Source organism: Hippoglossus stenolepis, chromosome 9 (assembly GCF_022539355.2).
Source record: "Hippoglossus stenolepis isolate QCI-W04-F060 chromosome 9, HSTE1.2, whole genome shotgun sequence".
Lineage (NCBI taxonomy): Eukaryota > Metazoa > Chordata > Actinopteri > Pleuronectiformes > Pleuronectidae > Hippoglossus > Hippoglossus stenolepis.
This window is the reverse complement of record NC_061491.1, coordinates 22,427,226-22,444,582: the sequence shown is the minus strand read 5'-3', so window position 1 is coordinate 22,444,582 and position 17,357 is coordinate 22,427,226. Positions and strand designations below refer to the sequence as shown.

The 17,357-nt window shown below is 43.4% G+C and overlaps 1 protein-coding gene across 2 annotated transcripts in view; it reads left to right on the top strand.

Annotated features, from left to right (window-relative positions):
• arl15a (ADP-ribosylation factor-like 15a) overlaps positions 1 to 13,695 on the top strand; it is an 89,706-nt gene extending 76,011 nt beyond the window's left edge. For both annotated transcript variants that reach the window (XM_035165146.2, XM_035165145.2), the window contains exon 5: positions 12,063 to 13,695. In XM_035165146.2, coding sequence (XP_035021037.1) covers positions 12,063 to 12,215 — 153 coding nt within the window. In that variant the 3' untranslated portion in view covers positions 12,216 to 13,695. The remainder of the gene's footprint in view (positions 1 to 12,062) is intronic.
• Positions 13,696 to 17,357: the final 3,662 nt, after the last annotated feature.

The window sequence follows — 17,357 nt, the reverse complement described above, 5'->3', positions numbered from 1 at the left end:
TTTAATCATTTAACTATGTCTCTTTATACGGAGATATTTGACAGAACTTCAGTAAGGTTTGCAGGTCCTGGTTGAATGTGGGTAATATCACAGGTGTAATCAGTGTTCCTTGTTTGTGTGATGTTAATGAAAAGGGATTGTTGAAACAGAGTCTCCCGTCCCACAGTCTGTGATCTACGTGAAACGCTGTGTGTTTCCTAAACAGCAGAAAAATGTTTCCGTGGAGGCTCGGCAGTGAGCTACACCTTTGCATTTTTGGAAGTGGAACAAAATGCCTGACTCCTGGTTGGAGGAAATTCATGGAAGGAAAGAAAATAGAAAAATGTTTTCTATTCCTCCGGATGGTGACCAGAAATGCTTGTGACTGTCAGTCGGCCAATTGTTAAGTTTTATTTCACCGCGAGCAGCAATGATAAGCCTCTAAGCAGCTTGCAAACATTTGGATACCACATGCATGAATTGTTAAATCCTTGGCAAGTGAGATTCCCAATTTGCAGTGAACCATTGTCAGTGTTGACTGGTTGTGGCAAGAAAACTTTGGTTTTGTAGGATGAACATGTCATTTATTTAGATTTCTTTAAAGTATGGATGTTGAAATGTGTAGTTATTTAGATTTTGTGTAATAAGCCGCTACCACTTGAATCAATCTGCACCAGATGTGAGCGACCAAGCAATATCCAGACATCTGCATTTTGGGGGCGTCTAGGAGCAGAATATTTCGTAGTGAAGGCTCAGTGATTTCAGAAAAGATGTAGTAGAATTAAGAGATTAAACCTGTGAAAGAATTTTGACTTTAGGCCAAGCCATTTTTAAGATAATTGCAAAACGTTTACTTGATCATTAAGGCGCCACCTTGAGGCCAATTGTTACACAAATTACACAGACAAAAAATGGCTGCGTAATAAGTGTAATTTGCAACCCACCTGCTGATTTCTGTGAATTTTATGGTTTTAGCTGCACAAACACTTAAAGCCGAGAAAAATAAGAAAGAAAGATGAAAACAAGACCATTAGGGTCCCAGGACGCTTTGCTGCTTGGACGCTTTAAAGAAAAATCAGTACACAGACAGCGTGTGGGGCAACATATTGGACTCAGGATATATTGTTGTTCAGGTGGTAGAACGATCATCTTGTAATTGTAAAGTTCCTGGTTCAATCACCCTCCTCCAAAGAGCATGTTGACGTGTCCTTGAGCAAGACACTTAACTGCTCCTGAAGCTGTGCCAATCAGTGACTGTGTGTGTGTAAGTGGGTAAATGTGACGTACATTGCAAAGTGCTTTAAGTAGTAAAGACTAGAAAAAGCGCTGTGTAAACGCAGTCAATTTACCATATAATTATATTTCCATGCATCTTTTCAGGTGGCCCTGATGTCAAGCTACACTCCACAGGATGTTTTAAATCCAGATGTTTTAGCTTGTAAATATATCGGTCTCTTTCATAAATGCCGGGCCACTTTTAGTTGTGTACTGTTGCATAGGTTTCCAAGCACCTATTAACCTCTGTTTGCACGTGTGCTGTGTGAGTGAGTGAGTGATTACACACACACAAAAAAGACTGCTGACCCTCCCTGCCAGAGGAAATCTCACAGATGTGTACCCAGTGCTCCATCCATCCCACCTTGGAAGATGAGGGTTGACAAACCAGTCAAGCTGCACATATTGATTACCCTCTGGAGAATGTGTGCTAAGCGCAATATGTGAAGCTACTTAGAAACTTCTTGTTTCTTTGATGGTCCATCTCTCTCACATCTTTGTCAATCCTGCTGGTGCAGCCGTCCCACCCACCTTCATCTCAGTTTTCTTTCCTTTTCCCACCCATACAGCCTTTCTCATCCTGTCATCCCTGGGCTGGTGGGCTGGTGGTCTGTCCCTTTGGGAGGTTAAGGGGCAACGTGGGTGAGAGGGCAGTCGGCAGGTTGTGTGGGCACCACGCTCGCCTTTTCCCACAGCCAGCGTCAAATTATGCTGAACTCTGACCCCAGCGGGTCCTCACTCTCAAAATCGGTGTGGAACTCAATTCAGCTATGCAGACCCTATTCAGGGCCGGACTTTCCATTGGCGGAGAAAAGAATCCCCCCATCCCAATTGTAGTCAGTGCCCTCCCTTTGTCTGCTGGTCAAGCGGGGTCGGACGACCGGCCGCCACTAGCCAGGACAAGACTTCCGAAAAGCCTATTCAGCATGTGATTTGACCCCCAGGTTCCATTGCTGACTCACAGGGATCAAACGCTGGGAATCTCTGGGGGTTTTCTTCCATTGAGATTTTCATCCATTGAAACTTACCCTTTTGACGAAACTCAAAATGACTAATGTTTTTTGAGTTTCATCCTGGCTCCTCAGAGGTGAAACTTCTGTTTCAGTCTCTTTTGTTCTCGCCCCTCTGAAATACCTAATTTTCGATGGTCGTTATTAGGTTTATGCATAATTAACTGAAAAGGAAAGAGCACATGGGGCAGCTTTCATCCCTGGTATGAAAGTGTTTGTTGGTGCTGTGGCAGCTGTTGCCTGGGCTGAGCCACAGCTTTGGCTGTACACCTCTGATTTCCTGGTAATGATTAAAACCAGTCAGAAGCAGTTTGCTAACAGAAGGAATTAATAGTGCATAAAAATAAACACATTTCCTTAAGTATATCAAATCTCATTTTTGATGCTGAGGGCGTGGATCCCCGTAACTATGCACACAGTGTTTTACAAAGAAACCACTGATGTGTGGATTTAAATGAACTTTCGCAGAGTGATTGAGAATAAATTAGAGACAGACTTGAAACAGCTTGAAAAGGTGCGTGTAATGTGTGTTTTATGTTAACGAGCTGTGGTTTCGTTATTTCCTTTGTGTTCTTATTAGTGCGTTTGTTTAGTATTTATCTGCTCTCGTTCTTTCTACTGTGAGAAACCTTCGTGTGATTTATTTACAGAACACAAACAAATATGTGTACTTGCGCAGACACATGAAGAAGCCATGTGACGATGTGGTCATGATTACGAAGAGGCGAAGGTATGCAAGGCAGAAAGACAATAAAACCCAGGAACCTTGAATTGCAAATATGATGGTCCCATGGTGTGTGCGTGTGTATGTTTTTGTGGGTTTGTTTGTCCATGTAAGAGAGGTGTGTGTGTGTCTGTGCGTGCGTGCGTACGTGTGTGCACAGACTCCAACTTGACGCATGGTTTAAATCTTTTGCAGAGGGGGAGCACTTTGATTGTAATGCCGCGTGCTGTGTGCTAAAGCAGGGGCCTGCTGCAGCTTTCAAGCTGGTCAACTGTCAGGACTGGAGCGTGAAAGGGGGGCCTCCGAGTGAAAGGGGTGGAGGGTCCCACTAGGGGGGTCTTGGAGGAGGAGGGGTGGCTTGTGACAGACCTCCTGGGCTTTGAGGGCCCTCTGTGTGGGCTGCTTCAGCGAGGCGGCCCTCTTCACAAGAAGACGAGAATGAGGGCGGGCTCAAGGGAAGGTGCTGGCATATTGGCCCCTGCAGCAGAGACCACGGGCAGGACGCCAGCTCCCCCGTTCAAGTCCCACAAACCAGATGTTCCTTGTCAGGGAGCTCTTGGCCTTTAATAAATTGAGTTACTGTAAATCTGTTATAAGGCAAGGCAAACATGGGCACCCCTCCCGCCCCTACACTCATATCCCAGATATTCTGTCCTCAGACTTTTCTTGGTGTCCTGCAGGTCAACCCCTGGGGAAGGGGCCATGTCCCGGCTACTGAACCTGCCAGTCATTTTCCACACTACATGAGAGGACGGATGTTTTTCTTCCCCTTTACCCACAGCGCGCACCCTGACTATTGAAAATGTAATTCATGAACACTTCTTGACTGTAACTTCCCCAGGTTTCTGACACTCACTCCGTGATCTCTTTGAGGGACTTCACCCAAAGAGAAATGTGTTTTGAGAAGTTAGGACATAACAGAAACTCATGGGTTTAATAATCATCTTAAGGATCCAGTGGCTCATCTGTTTCTTGACTGTTCTGGTAACTGATCTAGTCTCCTGTTGAGCAGGGAGAAATGTGTAAAATACTTATCACAATACTGAGGAAGATATTTGCTAATATCAAATAATCAAACTGATATTTGTTTGCTCAATTAATTGGGAAACATAAAAAAAGCAAACTGAACGTGCTCAATGTCCAAATGAGAATATTCCTGAGCACATCTTTAAAACTTAAAAAAAAAAATTGCTGCCTATATGGAAAGGACATTATCACCGTGTATGCTTTTAAGTGCAATAGCATTGTTCGGAGGAGCACACTAAAAGGGTTGGCAAGAATGTCCCCTGTGCAGTCTTGCTTAGATTTACAGCGCCTCTGAGGATGGCTCTGATCTGGCAGTGGTCAGTTGGCTTTGAAGAGAATTGTTCCGCAAGTGAATCACTTTGAACCTGCACTGCGCTGAGCCTTGGGGAGACCCATGGTCCCACGTGAGTGGAACAGGACAGTAAATCTAAAAGCCGCTCACTTCTTGCACTGTGACATGGGGACTTAAGTCTTAACCTGCTACCTCCAGAATCCCCTGGTCCAACAGTTCTCCAGCAATGGCTCGGTTCCAGGGTGGCTTCAATGTTTTTATGGGCTTGCTAGTTCTTGGACGTATCCAAAGCAAATGAACTGAAAGTACATTTCTTTCCCCTGCTACTTCTCTCCATGCTTGAACTTTAAGTTTATAGTCCTTGTGTTACTTTTTGTCGTCACGGCTTCTTTTGAATTAAGAAAAGAATTTTTCTTCGAATTTTCATCAAATCGCTTTCCGCACGTTCTGCTTGGGACTTTGCAGTCATGTGCATCGGCAAACCACCACAATTACCTAATTGTGGAAGGAGCTGCAATAACAAAATTTAACCCATTGACGTCTTCAACTGTGCCAAGTGTGCAACAGTCCTGCCTGATGATTGGCCTGTTGGTCTTTGGTACCCCACTTCCTTTTCTGCTCCCTCAAAAATGCACCAGCCCCAACAGAGCCAATCAATTTTTAAGACATCAAGAGTGAGAAAGCAACAACAACACTGTACAAGGGCAACATGGAGACCACAAAGTCAGCTTTTCCAGCTTTTTTTTACTTCAAGCAGCCACTGTAGTTTTGAATAACAATGACAACTTCCTTAAAGACAAAAGCACAAGTACAGATGTGAGTTGGTGTGGACACAAGATGAGGCTGCATTTAGAATGGGCTCCATGGGGTCTAAGGTCCTCTCTTCTTGCAATTTATATTTTTTGACATTTTTACTTTTACTTGATTATCAACGTATCAAGAGACAGAGAGAAAACATGGCCAAACAGAAGGGGTGTAACATTCGGGGCCATCAGGACGCTCCCTTCATCTAATACTTCCCCCCACAAGGTGATCAGGTTGTTGTTTTGCTTGTTTAAGGCTCGCAGATAGTTATCTCCGCCGTGGTCCATTGCCCAAGGTGTTACAACCTTTTCTAAATAGGCTTCTAGTTTTTACTTACTGCCCAGTGGGCTGTTTCATTTGACACCTTCCAAGGTTTGTGGTGGTGCAATGTTTGTTTTTTCACAGGCTTCCCAACTCTTCCCCTCATGGGGACCTCCAGGCTTTCTCATGTCTTTAAGGCTCTTTAGGTAAGCCGGAAAAGCAAACAGAGCCATATCTATTATATGGTAAGTGGATCTCACATTACCCCTCCCATTTCAATGCAGTCGCCAGTGTGGGCCACTTTTCAAGTGACTGATATCTTCACAGGGGCCAACATGTCAAGAAATGGTGTAATTGATTGTCTTGGATATTTGAGTATGCCACTTTCCCTATTTCAGAGATCCCCTAATGCTTCCCTCTCCAGTTATATAGCTTACTCGTGTGGTGAGATTCTGACACATGACAGTGATGCGTGATAGACGTGTGGCCATGTTGGGAAAGAGCATCAGAGGCCATATCCGCCATGTTTTGAGTCACCGTTATTTTAAAGCTTAAAATATTATAATATGATATAATATTAGGAATTCCCCTCTAGAATACATAATACCTGGAGATATATTTTGACCACATTCTCCTGCTTCACCATAGGTCACTGTTCACATGTGCTTTCAATCCCAAATAAAAACCTTGAGGCTGAAATCATTAGTTCTCAAATGAGTTTATTATTTATCTTTGGCCCACAAAGAAGTTTTGATAGTTGCCTGCAGTCAAGCAATGTTTGAGGGATCCCTTATCTGTTCAATCACTTATTTTTATCAGTGTCTCTTAATGCTTTGGCTTTTTAAAACATCGCTTAAAGGCAAAATCTTCTCAAGTGAACATTTCCTGTTCTTCTCTTTATGATCACATTACTTAAACAGGAAGAGATTATTAGTATTATTTGATATCATTAAATTTAGTTTTGATATTTTTCTCAGACTTTTGGAACCTGAGGCAACTGCAAGAGCCAGACTCGGCAGAAAAAACTCGCCCTCGATGAGAAATTGAGAGCTGACAGCACAGGTCATTTAACTTTCTTTTACGATACTGATCTGTGGCAGGAGTGCATCCAGCAACCCTGCGTCTGGCTTTGCTGTTAACCTCTGCAAGAATGCTGAAACTAACGTTAGATTTCCCAAATACGTGTGCATAGCGCAAGACCATCGAACCGCAGCAAGTCTTTTATCAGAAAGATCCTGAACATGTTAACTGAGTGCACTGTGTTGCCTTGGACCGGTGCCATCACTCTCTTAGGAAAGGAACGTAATCTGAGTCACTCAGCACAAACTCAATGGCAAAAAGAAACATAAGAAACAGACAGGATGTTGACCAAGTAATGACAATGTTCCATGACCATTACTACTTAAAAATCATGTTAAAGGTGGGTCAAATAGACAGACAAATTAATAAAACTAAAATTCTATATCATATGAAATGTACAGGCTCAACGAAAGCAGAACTGGTAGAAAAGGGTCAGTGATATGTTATGTATGTCATATGTTTTCATAAAGTCAGTTTCTATTATAACAACCTCACCTTCACTATTCTATTCTATCTGCCGCTGTCTGCATGAAATCTCCCAGAAAAATAATGGCGCGCTTTAAGGCACAAAGGAAGTGGGTCTGTGTCTGTGCAACCAAAACAAAAAGAGGATAGTGCTTTTTGTTTTCCCCTGTAGATGTCGATAGAATTTCCCAGGTAACAAAAATTGCATAGAACAACTTTCTTCTTTATTTTTTCTTTACCAGCAAAAGAAAAAGACAGAGTGATAGAAATGGAGGAAAAAGAAAAACATTTTTTTACCATACACTGACCCATTGGTGCTGTGTTTGTCCCGGGACTCGCGATGGCTACAAAGAGCTCTGGAACTTGAGGGTTCAAAACTGTTTAGATTGGTCAGTAACAGAATTCAAACTTATTCATCATCGCATTGAGAACGGGGGTTCTAGTTCAAATTGGTTTGCTTTGGGCGGTAGGCCTACAGCTGTATTGATGTTGCAATACGGTCTTTGCAGCAGCGATGCCAACAGTAATATCATTAGAAATTGCTAGGAGGGAAATGTTGATCTGTTTCTACTCAATATAAGTGTTAAAAAGATGCATGCTGGGATTGGATGCAGCTCAAACTATGAGCCTAATTAGAAATAAAACAAGCAGGTTGAAGAAATATTTATTTTTAATCTCATTTTAGATTTTTAAGATTGATTTTCTTTTAGCTTTTTGTTTTTCAGTAGCCTAAAAAAAGACTTAAGAGCACAAGAACACCTGCTTTCTAGTTTGAATCCTCACATTTATTTTTAGACTGGGCACCTCTGCATAACAGGGATATAAATGTGTCAGGGGGTCTTCTTCTATATTCTCAGCCGCCAACATCACGCACCTCCGTGACTAGAATTTGGCCCATACTCCGTCTTCTTTTCTCTCTCTCTCTTCCAGTCAGTCTGTTTTGTGTGTTTTTGCCTCCCCGGTGCGTTTACTCCGTCAGGAGGCCAGAGCCCGGCTGCTGGTGGCGCGACATCCTCCTGACATGACATGATGCCAACAGTGACCATCACATTTTGTAATCTGGCATAGGGTTAGGGAGCACATGCTATGCGTGCCCATCTGCTGCTTTAAGGAACCTGAACTAGTGCCAGGGTTGGAGCTTAAGCTTAGCTGACTAAATGTCCAGCCACTCCCTGCAGACACTGGGTCACAAATTGTCAAACCCTAATGATGCGTCTTCAATGAAAATACTTTTTTTCTATCTCATTATCCAAAAAGTAATTGCTGAATTGTCTCTTTTAATAGTCTTTCTGTCGGAAACGTTCAGTCCTTTTGGATTTCCCATAGCGATTAAAGAACTGTACCTAGAAATTCCTTTATAGACACAGTCCCACCCTGACAAACTTCTCCACAATAGCTCCTGATAGGTTTATTGGTTGGCTGATAACATCTGCCAATATGATCCTCTCACAGACTTTATAGTATGTGTTTAGATTTACTGAATTCTTTTAATTTTCTAGATTAAACAATGCTGAAAAGATGTACATTTATGTTTTATGTAAAGAAATTGTTTATTTTCTTAATTCAAGTTCTATATATTTGATATCATTTATTTATAATAAAGTTTATAGTTAAAATGTAAAATAGTTCTTTGTCATAAATGTCTGATAACGACATTTGAGGACTCATTATATATAATGATATATATACACACACACACACACACACATCGGTATAGGACGTTTTTATACTCCCTAATATCATCATATTATTGGCATCTGACCCAAAAATCCATATTGGTTGGCCTCCAGTGGAGAAGGCATTTGTCTCATGATTAATATTTCTCACCAGTGACCTACAGGAATTCACACAGTAAAACTATGTTGCTACAATGCCGGCTCTCCCTGCGGCACTTGGCTTGGCAGCAGTCGTACACACTTACCAAGCCTCCTGCATAATTCTGCACATATGTGTAGTATATCAGATCTTGAATTAAACCTAAACAGATGCACTTTTACTTTAGTTTTTACTTTGAGGGTTTGCTAATCTGCCAAAACATACAAACAGGTAACAATGGCTGTTTTAAGTCTGTAGGAGGCATTGATCACTCCTCCACCTTACACAAATTAGTAATAAATCTCATTTTAATCTCTCACTCTTAAAACAGGATGAGATATACTTATCTTTAATAAGAATACTTATAATATCCAGGCTAAGCTATAGTTCTCAGTCCCTCTGTACAAATAGTCATTGTAACTATTTAGGCCTGTTGCCAAAGGGGTCTGCTTTCCTGAGTTTTATGACTCTCCCCTCAACAGTAAACCCCAGTGGCTGACATGGCTGGATTCCAGCAGTGGGAATACAGTTGACACAGACACAGGTGACTCAAGATTTTTTTGACACCCTTCTGCATCTATAAGCCGCTTTCTCCTGTATGCACAAGGTGAGGCCCCTGGTCTGTATGACCTAGAAGAAGCTAGACTGGATGACCCAGTGGTCATCCTAGGAGCCATCTGGCAACCCACGTCTTGTGTGGCTTACCCTTCCCACTGCCTCACGCAATTCCTTAAGCAAGCATAAGTGTGCTTAGGAGGACTTAATCTCAGAGAAACTGGTTTGGGCCACACTGTCGACTGCCCGTGTGGATGCACCCGACCGTCGGGTCATGGGGTTCCTTCAGCCGTGTCACACTGCGACAGGGTTGTCGGGGATGTGTCCTGTCCGCCTGTTGTGTTATTAAAATTTTGGGATTTGATCTTCTCTGTCGGTGAAATGCAGCACGTATAAAGGTGTTCATACCAACGAGGTGTTCAGTACAGTGTATGTGGGATTCTGTGGTATATCATGTGTTATCATGAGTGCACAACTGTAAAGCTGCACTAAAAACCTAATAGGTCGTCTGGTCTGGTTGGCGAGATCAGTTGTCTGTTGCCTAGAAGGAGGCATTAGCCACACAGCGAGATGCCCCTGGGTGTGTTCTGCTGGCCTGTGAGGCAAAGAGGGAAGTGAGAGAAGCTTGAGCCTGTCTGCACTTGCACAGAGGTCACTGCTGGCCTTTTGATTGTCTGCCAGTGCAGGGGCCAGAGTCTTCCAGAAGAGGGCCTTGGCTACAGGCGGACAAGTGAGCCAGCCAGCCAGACAGGCAGCCAGCCGCATCGTCTGCAGTCTAGGTCTGGGGCTAGAGCCTGGACTAGGGCAGCTCAAGTTACCCAGACAGATTTGTTAACACTGTTTGGGTCCGCTCGGCTTTCTAGCCAGGCCTCTGAGCCAAACGCGGCTGAGGTGACTTAATCTGTCATTAAACTCACATTACACCCGGACAGAGACTCGGCTCAGGGGGGCAGAGACGGCGCTCACTCTCCCACTCGCTGGCATGGCTGGCTGGATTTGAGCAGACACAAAGAGTACCCCCTCCTCCTCCTCCTCCTCCTCCTCCTCCTCCCCATCCTCTTCATGCCACACACCATGGCACAGCTAGACAGCGCAGCACGGTCTAGACAAAAGCAATTTCACTTGAAGTTGAAAAGTCATTTGACTGTGTGACAGGCACCTGTGTGGGTTTGGTGGTGTTTACAGGGAGTGTGCGCCTCCATTTGTCTGGTTGTGTTGCTTTTCAGAATACACAGCGTTGATCTGTTCAGTCAGGTCTGTTGTATATTTGCATAAATATGTAGAAATACTATCTGAGCGCTAAACAGATTGTGAGTAAAATCATGTCTTTTCTTCCACCTCCGCTGTTTGTTTCCTTTAAACTCAATGTAAAAACCACACAATTAATTGTCAAGATCTTTGAATTCTTTAGATCTTTAGATTTTAATGTCTTTTTAATCTACGTCCTGATAATTTGGTAATAATTCGCTGGTCGTGTTACCTGATTCATCTGATTGACACATTTCTTTAGAAGCACAGCACATGTGTGATTGTGAAACTGAATAAATTAATGAATGATGTACACATGAAGGAATATTGTGTTTTCATTGCATCAGTGACATTAGTCGTATTAAATTTTCTCTGAGCTGTCGTCAGAACACGTCTTTGATATCGTTCAGTCCCGATCAGACAAGCAGGAGGCGACGGCTGAACTTCGTCCACGTCGGCCAAACCAAATTGCTTCCATTGCTCTCACATCAGAAAGCCTCACAACCTGCAGCAGCTTCAGAGGTTTTTGTTTTTACCGAGCAGCTGGTTCTGGTCCCCCACCCAAACTTCACCACACCCCCACTGATGAACACATGAGCTTTATAATCAGTTCCCAACGTATTTCTCAGAGGGAGACTGTTTAATTTCATGTAGTTTCATATTTATGTTACTGTGTTTGGTTTTCCCCTCTGTGCCTTTGTGTGTAAACGATTGTGTATTTGTTACTTTGTGAAGAAAACATTTTGTGCATGGAAAACTACTTGAACAGCGACAGGGATGATACACGAGGATCTTCCTTTTTTTTCCTTTTTTAATGTTCTTGGCTTCTCAGGACAAAGTGTGTTCTCTGAGAACTTAAATGCAACATGTGAACCAGGAGTTTTCTGGTTGTCTCTCTGAATCATAAGATGGTTGTTGATCTAAAATCATACAAAAGCTTTACCGTGTTTTCAACCCTGCTCAGAAAGCACAAGATAATAGGTGAGGACTTAAATCAACCGGTATAATGTTTGTTGGAGATCTGAAAAATGTACATGGTGGTGTAATAGCACATGGACAATGCACTGAAAACTGGACCTATTATCAGGATTAATAACCTCAGACCACCTCTGTCCGTGGTTTGTTTGGTTCTTTAGTGAGAACACGCACAAGCTACGACCGTTTCCCTGAAACTTGGTGGAAGGATGGCGCATGGAAAATAACTCATTGGATTTTGGCTCTGGACAATGATGCAGATCCAGGAATTTCTTTTGTTTTTCACTTTCTTATGCATTCCAGAACATTTACACCAATTTGCCAGGAAGTAATTTATGGATCTTGATGAAACGAATCCGGCATATTAAGGGGACTGATCTTAAACATCTGTATCTAGCGGAGTTACATGTGGTTTCATAAGGTAACTGTTGGGCCTTGGCAGAGGTTTGATATCCACTGAGCACCGTTCGAGTCACTAAATGTGATCCTGTCTAAATGTCTGGAGTGACCCTGAATATTTGAACTGATCACTTTCTTTGTGTTTGCCGAACAGATCAAGAAATACTTTGAGCTGGAGCCGCTGGCCCGAGGGAAGCGCTGGATCCTGGACGGCAGCTCCACCGACAACATGGAGGCGGTGAAGGAGAGCTTCAGTCAGTTCATTAGCCTGCTGGAGGACAAAGACACTGAGCCTGCAAGGATATGATGCTAACGCTGCTAATGCAGAGACATTAGTTGCTAACGGCTAACAAACGCCACATCCTGCTGGCGCCCTCGGTCACACACTCATGCACAGACACAACCATGTACACAGGAAAACACAGCGGATGTGGGCCACTCTACCGAAGATGTATATTGTATGTTATCCTCCCTTCACTGCGGCCTCACGGTTTCAAATTGGAAGAGTGTGCGACAGCCGGGCGCGACACAACCTGAGAGGAGAGCTGCTGTTGAATCCACCCGACGTAAAGTCAAGAAAAGTCCTCGAACTTTTCCACAAATGGAAATATTGTTTACTACTGTCTGTGCCATTGTGATTAAGTGGCATCTGGGACCTTTGTCATTCCTTGTAGTCGATATCAATGAACACTAACACACACACACACACACACACTGTCACTCACGTAGCGGAGGCCAGGTTGTCTGTAGATATGTTTAAAGTCTCCACTAATTCCTTTCCAGAATGTGTGTGTGGACACGGTTGGTTTTCTTTCCTGTGCGACGTGCTGTGTGAGCTCAGGTGTGCGTCTCCCTCTGACTCAGTAAAACGAATGTGGTGGTGTGATCGGGCCGCGTAGTTCGAAGCCTTGTGTTATGTACGGTAGTTACATATCGATGTGTCACGCCATATCCGCGTATCTAATCTGAATAGTGTAGTCTTGAGTATCTCATGGAGTATTATGTACATGCAAACGAGTAACTGCTGTGTACCCTCCTGTGCCGCCAAACACAACTACTACTTATCATGTGACTAAGTGCTCAGTGACTTTATGGAGACGAGAGTCTGAATGCTTTTTATAAATGTGCAGCGTAGGGTATATTTTATAGCTCTGTATGTTAACCTGATCAGATGTTTTATATCTCTCACCACACTTATGAATTCTTTCAAATCAAAGACCAAAATCAAATAGAAACAGCAGCGATGATTCACCGGGCTGAGAAATGTGACGGATTTCGATTCAGTGTTTAGAAAATATTTCATGTTAGTGTTTTTCTACTTTATTTGTTTGTTTTTTTTTCCTTCTGAATTTGACATGATCCCTCTCAACGCTGACTCCAGTCCAGTCCCCCGTCAGGCTGCAATACAAACTCTATCAATCAGCCGCAGCAACAGCTGCATCTGACAAGTCCCTGTCCGACACCCTAATGCCTTCCAACTGTCTGTGAAGACCCCTCCCTGTCTGCTGTTGATCGTGGACCCCCATCTCATCCCCAGCCCGCTCCAACCAACACTGTCCCTCCCGCGCTCCGTTACTGCTCGGGGGGGGGGGGTTTCATCCCAGATGCCGTCTTCAGGCCTCATGTGGTCTCCAAACATCTCAGATGGGTCCTATTCATGGTGCCACAGGTGTGTGGCTGTTCCCAGGACGTTCACTCCTCCTCCTCCTCCTCCTCCTCCTCCTCCTCCTCCTCCTCCTCTTCCTCCTCCTCCTCCTCCTCTTCCTCTTCCTCCTCCTCCTCCTCCTCCCCCTGCATTCATTTCTGTTTCTGTTGTTTTCTTCAGTGTTTCATCAGGATTTTAGATTTAATCTGTTTTTTTTGTACCTGACCAGAGATCTGGAAGGTAGTTTTTTTTTTTTACAATAAAAATGAAAATGGTGCATTCTTTTGATCAAATGCAAAATAAATCTATGAGACCATGAGGGATTATACCAATGTTAGACTCTGCATATCATCCTCTGACAAACACACAAGTTTTAAACATTCACTGCAGTCTTTTATGCGGGCGGGGGCTGTATTTTCTGTTTGCTTTTGTTTTTTCAATCATGACTTTTGTCTAAAATGACAATTAAAGTTTTAAAAACTAAAATATTGTCTCAGTTGTTATTCACATGTTCAAATCTTGTAGTGACATCATAAATATTTCTCTGTGTCACAGTGAATGTCTCTTTCCTTTTATATGTAAACCTATAGAATACAGTATAGTACAGGATATTGTCTGACGTCACACAACAACGACTGAACAGTGTAACGTGTCTTTGTTGTGTGTCACCTGTTTGTGTGTGTGGACATTGCTTCAGACCAGGTATGAATGTGTTTCTAGGTTTTTGTTTTCAGTAAATTTCCGCCCCTTCGTGTATCTGTGTGAAATGTGTGATGAGTCCAATGTCTGCCGTCGTCTCTGGAAACATTTTCTTCACAATGTCTGTGATTTGTGATTTAAGGTGACCTGAGGAAATCTGAGACGCTGGAAGATAATAGAGGAAACGCAGATGATCCAGTGGAGGTCGAGTCAAAGGTTGTTGAGGGGTTTTTTGTTTAGTTTTTTTCGCTCAAAGTCAAAGTGGAGCAGCTGAAGAAAGTTTGGAGTGGAAAGTTAACTGAGTGAGACAGGAGTTCCTGATAAATATCCCCGACTCTGTGTTACCTCTGCCTCCCCTTTTCTTCTCCTCCTGCCCTTCTTCCCTCTCTTTCAAATTAACCGTGTGGCTTTAATACAATGTGTGTCATGCAGGTTGCCCAGGCGACTCTTTGATCCTGTTTTCCAGTCTCTGCCTCTGGGGCAGACGTGCTTCTCCTCAGTCTGCTGCACACCAGCTCTGGAAGCTGCTGCAGCCCTGAGACAAACCATGGACTGCTGCGCTTGTCTCACTCCCCTTTTCTTTTTCTTTTTTCTCTTCCTGTCGCTCTCACTTTCTCTCTGTTTTCTATCTTCCTCTCCTTACTGTTTTCTCTCCCTCTCGCTGGTTCTCTCCATTTCTCTGTCTCTCCCCTTGCTCGCTCTGCTTCCCTTTGGTCACGCCAAAGCAGCCCTCCCTCAGCATGGGCATCCAGAGTGCCCAGGGGAAGGGAAGAGGCCAGAACCTCAGCGAAGCAGCCCTCCCAGGAGGAAAGAGGGAGAGACGGGGGTCCTCTCTCTGTCCTCCTCACTCTCTCTTTCTGTCTGTACCGTTGATTTTATTCCTGCGAGGGAGATGCAGTCCGTCCTTTCCTCCCACCACACTCAACCTTTACCTGCTCTACCTGTATAATTGCTGGTGTCTGGCTGCAGAGTGTTTTTTTTCCTCTCGTTCTTGTTGGCGTGTGTGTCTCACAGACAAGAAGCTGCAAAGTTATCTTGTTGACACTGTGTGGTAATCCAGTCCAGACTTCTCTAATCAGTCTGCTCACGGTTGCTTTACCGAGAAACAGTAGAGCAGACCCGATGTTTACTGTGATGGATACGGTGTCTGTAGAAACCTCAAGTCTGAGCAAGTTGATTTTCATAATTGACTGAAGTGAACGGTAATTAATGGCTGCCCGGAAGGCAGGGAAGACAGCTCTAATCTCAAATCTGAGAAACTATGACAAGCCTAATTGTTGGCAGTGATATAAAGTGAAGGTGTGATTTGTAACAAAGGGATGAAACATGAAAAAATGCAATTTAGATAAAGAAGCTGAACTCGGAGCCCGCAGCAGAGAGAAGACCTGCCAACAGTAATCTGACGTGGAAAGCTACCGTCTCCATCGGGGGGTCGTTTGACTTTCTGCATTAAAGTCATGATCAGTCGCCTTTTCACTTACGGCTCGGTTGCACATCAAAGTTTATGAACACAGGAAAATCTGCAGATAGTTGTGGATTGGATTCAAACTTTAATTTCAAACTATCAACACTCATGGTTTTGCATCAGAATGTAAATAATGAAAGAAGCCAGATGGGATTGAGATATTATCCTCACACTTTTCTCCTGCGATACAGTTAACTAGTAGCTGTTTGATATTAATATAAAGTAATATACAGTATTTGATAAATCCACATACAGTCTGTTTGCCAAGAACAATGCTCATAAACAGTGAAGTACGAGCAGTCGCAAGTCAAACATGTTATCTGACAGATTTAAGGATGATTTCTACATTCGAACATTTGCAGTTTTAGCTGTTCAGACTACAAATCAGTAAAATGATCTGTAAAAATTATTACCGTTTTTGTTTTTAACTGATATAAAGTTAAATCTTCTGGGGATTTTAAAACGTGTGTCACTCTCAGTATAACGAAGCACCAGACGTGAGAACAAATCCCAATGACACAAAACAAAATGAGCTTTGTGAAATGCAAATGCGCGACCTGACGGGGAACCTAACTTCTGTTTACAAGACAAACAAAAAGCCGACATGTTTTCTTAAACTCTGCAAAGAATGCCCATTTCTCTCTGTCCAGTGTGTGTGGCAGCATTTCTGCTGATAAGAGCCTGCTAGGAGGTGGAACAGATGTTGCCCAGATATCCATCTGGGCCTCGTACCCCTGCGCTGCCTCCCACAGCCGGTGCCCCACGCGGGACACCCCACATTCCCCTCACAGCGAGGGGCTGCTCTCCTCCTCAGGACCCTCAGACAGTGACACAGCACAGAAATCAGCCGTGATGCTGCTTTCACTCAGGTTACGTGTGTGTGTGTGTGTGACAGAGAGATAAGAGTCAGGTATTAGACCGGACCTGTGGGTTCATCAGGAGGTGTTTCCTCTTTGTTTTAACAATCTCCTTCACGACTCCCACACACACTCCTTTAAAAAACAAATGGGAATGTTGGAAAAGGTCAATGCGACGTAGATAGAGAGGAAATCTTCCCTGGACCAAATAATCAGCTTCAGATAAGTGAGACGATTATTTCAAGGAGTTGACATTTTAACCGGTGTCTCTCCATATTTAGTTTTATTTAGATCAACCAGCAAACTGAAGACGTGAGAGACCTGGTGTAACTGGGCCACGACGAACAAGGTCCAGTAACAATCCAGTAAAAATATCTGTGACTTTTATTAAGGCCTCAGTTCTTCTCACCACAGCGAATAAAATCATCTCACTTTCATCTCCCTTCATCAACAGTCTGGTCCCTTAACAGAAACTGTGTGTGTGTGTGTGTGTGTGTGTGTGTGTGTGTGTGTGTGTGTGTGTGTGTGTGTGTGTGTGTGTGTGTGTGTGTGTGTGTGTGTGTGTGTGTGTTGAATCTAACAGCAGTGGAATCCTTCCTGTCTCACACGTGAACCTGCAGGTTTGTGGTGAAGCTGTAAAACTAATGACCCTGATGATTGAATGGTAAAGGGTTCCAGCGACCTGCCACAGTCATTATCACCACTGATTAATGCTCAACTTTCTGTTTCTTAGTTGTTGTTCTTTTCTTTTAACTTGAGTTTATCTCTTAATAATAACCCGGT